Here is a 4,128-nt window from a genome sequence, read left to right as displayed (position 1 = left end):
CAAGCAGACACAGAGGGCAACGGCAGCCCCGCTCCCACGGGTGTGTGGGCGCTGCCTCTCTCTCGGGCAGAGCCTGCGCGGTCCCCAGCTGCCTCAGGGTGCCGGCGTCCCCCAGCCCCTCACCACCCCACGGAGGCAGGACTGAGGGGCAGCACCAGCCCCCCCTCTGTGCCGCCCCGGCTCGCTGCTTGCCCAGGTGCACGTTCACGGCACAGCTCTGCCCCGGCCCGCCTGGGGCTCTCAGTGGCTGCGGGCACCTCCCGCCCCAGGCCTGCACAGGCGCTGGGGGTGTTGGCGCAGCCGCGGGGCCGAGGGCATCACCAGGGTGCGGGCAGGGGGTGCCTCTGCCTGCAGGGTGAGGCCGCCGCCCGCGGCGGTGCCCCATCTGCCCACCCACCGCTCTCCATGCCCACAGACGCGGTGGCAGCGCCGGGGTGGCCAAAACGGCCCTTCCCAGAGAGACACGACACAGGGGTGCTGCTTCACGGATTTATTGTACTCGGTGGCCATGGCAGGAGGGGACGGGAGCGCTGGGCCAGGGTCAGCCCTGCCAGCCACCAAGCTGGGGACGCCAGGGCAGTGGGGCGCGCTGCCTGTCCCCGTCCCCAGCACGGAGGTGCGCTCACTGCAGCTGTGACAGCCCCACCTGGTTGTTGGCCCTGTCGAAGATCACGTAGTACTCGCGGATGAAGACGTCCCCCAGGATCCAGAGCTCGCCCGACTCCGTGGGGGCGTTCATGCCTTGGAGGCCCAGCATGCAGTATCCGCTGTTCTGCACCCAAGGGCACGGTAGATGGTGGTTACCGGCTGCCGGACACCCCCAACCCCCCCAGCCCCCTCCCCGCTGGGATGCTCACCTGTATCACGTAGGCGCTGGGCGACAGGGGGAAGGCTTGGCCGTTGATGTTGAAGACGATGTTGGGCAGGCTGCTGATGGCGTTGCAGCTGATCTGGGGGGGATACGGTGCCAGGCGGGCGTCAGCGGCCACCCCAAGAGGGACCGCGTGCCCCAGGGAGCGATGGGGACCGGTGCGGCGTGGAGCAGCCCCAGGGTCCTGCTGGGCACCCCACGGAGCCCCAGAGGCGCACAAAGCCCTGCGCGCTCCCCCGGAGCCTCACCTCGCCGTTGGAGCCGACGCCGATGGCGCCCAGGAGGGTGTTGAGAGCGTGGCTGGGCACGGCCAGCAGCGAGGTGCCTGTGTCCACGATGGCCTGGCAGCCGCCGGAGCAGGCAACGGGCTCCCCAGCGACGGAGACACTAGGAGAGGGGTACGGGGTGAGCCTCCCAGGTGCGGGACGAGGGGCTGCACCCCTCAAAACACAGCCTGGGGGCCAAGGCATCCACTGCGCCTGCGAGCTGCACCCGCGCTACCTGTCCATGGTGATCTGCCAGTAGGTTTCAGCAGAGAGGGGGATCCAGCTGATGCCGTTGGTGACGTAGGAGGGGTCGATGCCACCAAAGAGGACAAAGCTGCCTCTCTGCTCGTTCCTGCAAGGGGGGAGCCATCAGGTGGGGGTCCCACACCACCCCCACCCCACCGCTGGCAGTGCCATCGCCGAGGGGGGCTTTGCAGCCCTCTTCCTCTGGTGGTGACGATGCCAGCTCCGGGGAGCCGTGTCCCCCAGGAGCCACGGGACATCATGCCATCGCGGAATGGACCAGAGGCAGCCCCGGTGGGAGGGAAATGGGAGGAAACCCTCGGCAAGGGCCGGACGGCTCCAGCCAGGGCTTACTTGCTCAGGTAGACAGAGAAGAGGTCCCTGGCCACGAGGTGTTCTGTCATCATGTTGTCAAAGACAGGGGTGGCTCCGGAGGAGGCGATGCTGGGGAAAGCCAGCCCCAGGATGCCATCGAAGTGGGCGTAGTAGAAGACGGTGCCAGGCTCGGTCTCAGCCAGCCCAAAGATCTGGTTGACCACCTCGATGTTCGTGACCTGGTCGGGGAGACGGGCAGAGGGGCTTGGTGTGGGCGGGTGGTGCCCTGGCATCCCTGCTCCCGTGGGGCAGGGGGGACGGTGCACCCCGCCTTACGGTGACGGTGTCGTAGCCCAGGACGCCGGTCATGCTGCCAGTGCCGTAGGCGATGTAGAGGCTGTCGTTGGTGCCGACGAAGGTGGAGGACAGCTCTGGGTTGAAGCGCTTGTGGTTTTCTGCGGGTAGAGGAGGGAGACTGCCAGGGTCCGTCCTGTCCTCGGGGACCAAGCGTGACCCCCCAGTGCCTCCCCATCACCCCACGTCCCTTGGGACAGGCAGGGCAGAGCCATCGTCGGCCCCCAGCCCCGCCAGGGGCTCCCGCAGCCAGGCCGGGCAGGGGGGTGGCCAAGCCCAGGCCCTCTGCTGCCTCCACCCCCCGCCCCGCTGGCCACGGGGCACCCAGGCACCTACTGCAGGCCGGGCTGGAGCAGTACACCGAGGGCACCCACAGGTTGGAGGAGCCCGTGTCAAAGATAACGGTGAACTTCTGGGCTGGGCTACCGATGGAGATGGCGCCGAAGTACTCCATCTGTCACAGGGGGTGGGCAAGGGATTAATGGGGTGGGTAAGGGGACAGCTAAGGGGTTAGGGGGACGGGTCAAAGGCCAGTGGCCCCGGGGGCTGCCCCGCCAGCGCCAGCCCCTCTGCCCCGCCATGCTCACATCCATGTAGTTCTGCAGGGGCTCGGAGGAGAAGAGGGAGGGGAAGTACTTGGCGGCCGGGTCGTAGGGGTGCAGTTTCAGGTACTGCTCCAGCAAGCCGTGCTCCTTCAGGGACTGCCGCAGGGACTTCGCTCTCCTCAGAGGGACCCTGGGTGCCGGCGCGAGGGGAGACCACCCGTCGGCGGGAGCCGGGCAGGGAGCGCCTCGGGGGACCCCCGCCAAGCACTCGCCCTGCGCCTCCTCCCACAGCCCCTCGGGTGGGGCCTGGGGGCCGGCCTCGCTGCGGGGACCCCCACCCGTGGCAATGGCAACGGGTGCGGGGGCTGCAGGCTGCTCCCCCATCCCGGCTGCGTGCTGGGAGCCGGGCAGTCACCCCGCCTGCCTCCCCCAGCGCGGGGGCCCTCAGCACCGCCGTGTGCTGCGTGGGCACCCCAAAACCCCGGCACTCACCTGAGGGCGAAGCATTGGGCCAGGCTCACCAAGCTGAGGAGCAGGAGCAGCTTCATGGCGGCTGCTGGCAGACGGCGACCAAGGGGAAGAGACGCACCGAGTGCGGCCCCGGCCCCGGCGTGGCTCCTTATATCCCAGCCGCGCTTGTTTGGCCAGCGTCCCGATAACACAGGCAAACGGCTCCAGGGGCGGTTATCGCAATGACCTGAGGGGAGACGGGGAGAACGGCAAGGTGAGGACTTTCCACCTTCCCTGGGGTCGAATGCCACGGCCGGGGCGCAGGGACGCTTGCGGCGGGCTGGGGCCGGGGGACAAGCACCCTCCGGTTACTCTGCGTCCCGAGGGGGAGGCACTGGGGGAGGGACGGGGGAGCCTGGTGAGGGGGACACGGGGCTGGCTGCGGCTATTTCTGGGTGTTTCCCCCCACCCCGTCTCACTACCCGGCCATTAGGCGAGCCAACAACCTGCCGCGGCGGAGAAACCGCAGCGTAACTCACGCGCCGTTAGATAAGAGCACTCATTTTCCATTTGGTTCGAGCTGGCCGGGGCAGCCTCCGCAGGGAATGACATTTTCCCCAGCCCCGAGGGAGCTGCGGTACAAAGGCTCCTGGGGCTGCTCCGGACTCTCCTTGTCCTGCTGCAAAGAGCAGAGTTTCTCTCTGCAGGGGTCTGTCAGGGTGGGGCTGGCACGGAGACGCGGGGCTGGCACGGGACCTCCGGTCCTTCGGGGTTCCCTGGTCCCCGCAAGCCCCTCGCTGGAGGGTCCGAGCCTGGGGGTTGCAGCCTCGTGCTCCTTCTGCAGCTGCTCTCCAAGGATGCATGACCCTTGGGTGGGCTGGGGATACCCGGTGGCCCCTCACCCCTGTCCTGAGCACCCTGGGCTGCCTTGGGGTGCCCACCCGTGGGTGGCAGCCAAGTCCCACCTTCATCAGCCTGCACAGAGCGTGGCGGGGGCAGCTGTGCTGCTGCAGTCCAGCTTAGAATCATAGGTCAGGGAATAGTCTGTGTTGGAAGGGATCTTAAACGTCACCTAGTCCAACCC

At 68.3% G+C, this 4,128-nt stretch overlaps 1 protein-coding gene across 1 annotated transcript; it reads right to left on the bottom strand.

Moving 5' to 3' along the window:
• Positions 1-475: 475 nt before the first annotated feature.
• LOC135313565 (pepsin A-like) lies at positions 476-3,171 on the bottom strand. Its single transcript, XM_064453042.1, has 9 exons — positions 3,087-3,171; positions 2,637-2,784; positions 2,386-2,503; positions 2,032-2,150; positions 1,735-1,934; positions 1,373-1,489; positions 1,120-1,258; positions 858-950; positions 476-772 (listed from the first exon to the last, which is right to left on the bottom strand). Exons 1-9 carry the CDS (start codon positions 3,140-3,142, stop codon positions 623-625), a joined length of 1,140 nt encoding a protein of 379 aa, XP_064309112.1. The 5' UTR covers positions 3,143-3,171; the 3' UTR covers positions 476-622.
• Between the last annotated feature and the right edge of the window lie 957 nt (positions 3,172-4,128).

This window comes from Phalacrocorax carbo, chromosome 5 (genome assembly GCF_963921805.1).
Source record: "Phalacrocorax carbo chromosome 5, bPhaCar2.1, whole genome shotgun sequence".
NCBI lineage: Eukaryota > Metazoa > Chordata > Aves > Suliformes > Phalacrocoracidae > Phalacrocorax > Phalacrocorax carbo.
The sequence above is the reverse complement of the archived record's forward strand: the minus strand, read 5'-3'. Positions and strand labels throughout refer to the sequence as shown.